At 69.2% G+C, this 286-nt stretch overlaps 1 protein-coding gene across 1 annotated transcript in view; it reads left to right on the top strand.

The window, feature by feature from the left end:
• Nucleotides 1-9: 9 nt before the first annotated feature.
• CDK5 (cyclin dependent kinase 5) overlaps nt 10-286 on the top strand; it is a gene marked incomplete at its 5' end in the record, with an annotated part of 1,307 nt that continues 1,030 nt past the window's right edge. Inside the window, 2 exons of the mRNA XM_019471487.1 lie at nt 10-81; nt 219-277. Coding sequence (XP_019327032.1) covers nt 10-81; nt 219-277 — 131 coding nt within the window. The remainder of the gene's footprint in view (nt 82-218; nt 278-286) is intronic.

Here is a 286-nt window from a genome sequence, read left to right as displayed (position 1 = left end):
GGTTCCCCTTCCCCTCGCGGGCTCCACGACGTCCTGCACAGCGACAAGAAGCTGACCCTGGTCTTCGAGTTCTGCGACCAGGTGAGCGCCGGGGCAGCGCCAGAACCGGGGCAGCGCCAGAACCGGGGCAGCGCCAAAACCGGGGCAGCGCCGAGGCCGGGGTCACTGCTCCCGTCCCCTGCCGCTCCCTGACGTGGCCCCCGCTGGCTTCTCCCCAGGACCTGAAGAAGTATTTCGACAGCTGCAACGGGGACTTGGATCCGGAGATCGCCAAGGCGCGTCGGGG

The sequence above is a fragment of the Aptenodytes forsteri genome, unplaced genomic scaffold, assembly GCF_000699145.1.
Source record: "Aptenodytes forsteri isolate BGI_AS27 unplaced genomic scaffold, ASM69914v1 Scaffold466, whole genome shotgun sequence".
Taxonomy (NCBI): Eukaryota; Metazoa; Chordata; class Aves; order Sphenisciformes; family Spheniscidae; genus Aptenodytes; species Aptenodytes forsteri.
Note: the sequence above shows the minus strand (reverse complement) of the source record. Positions and strands in the feature narration are given on the sequence as shown.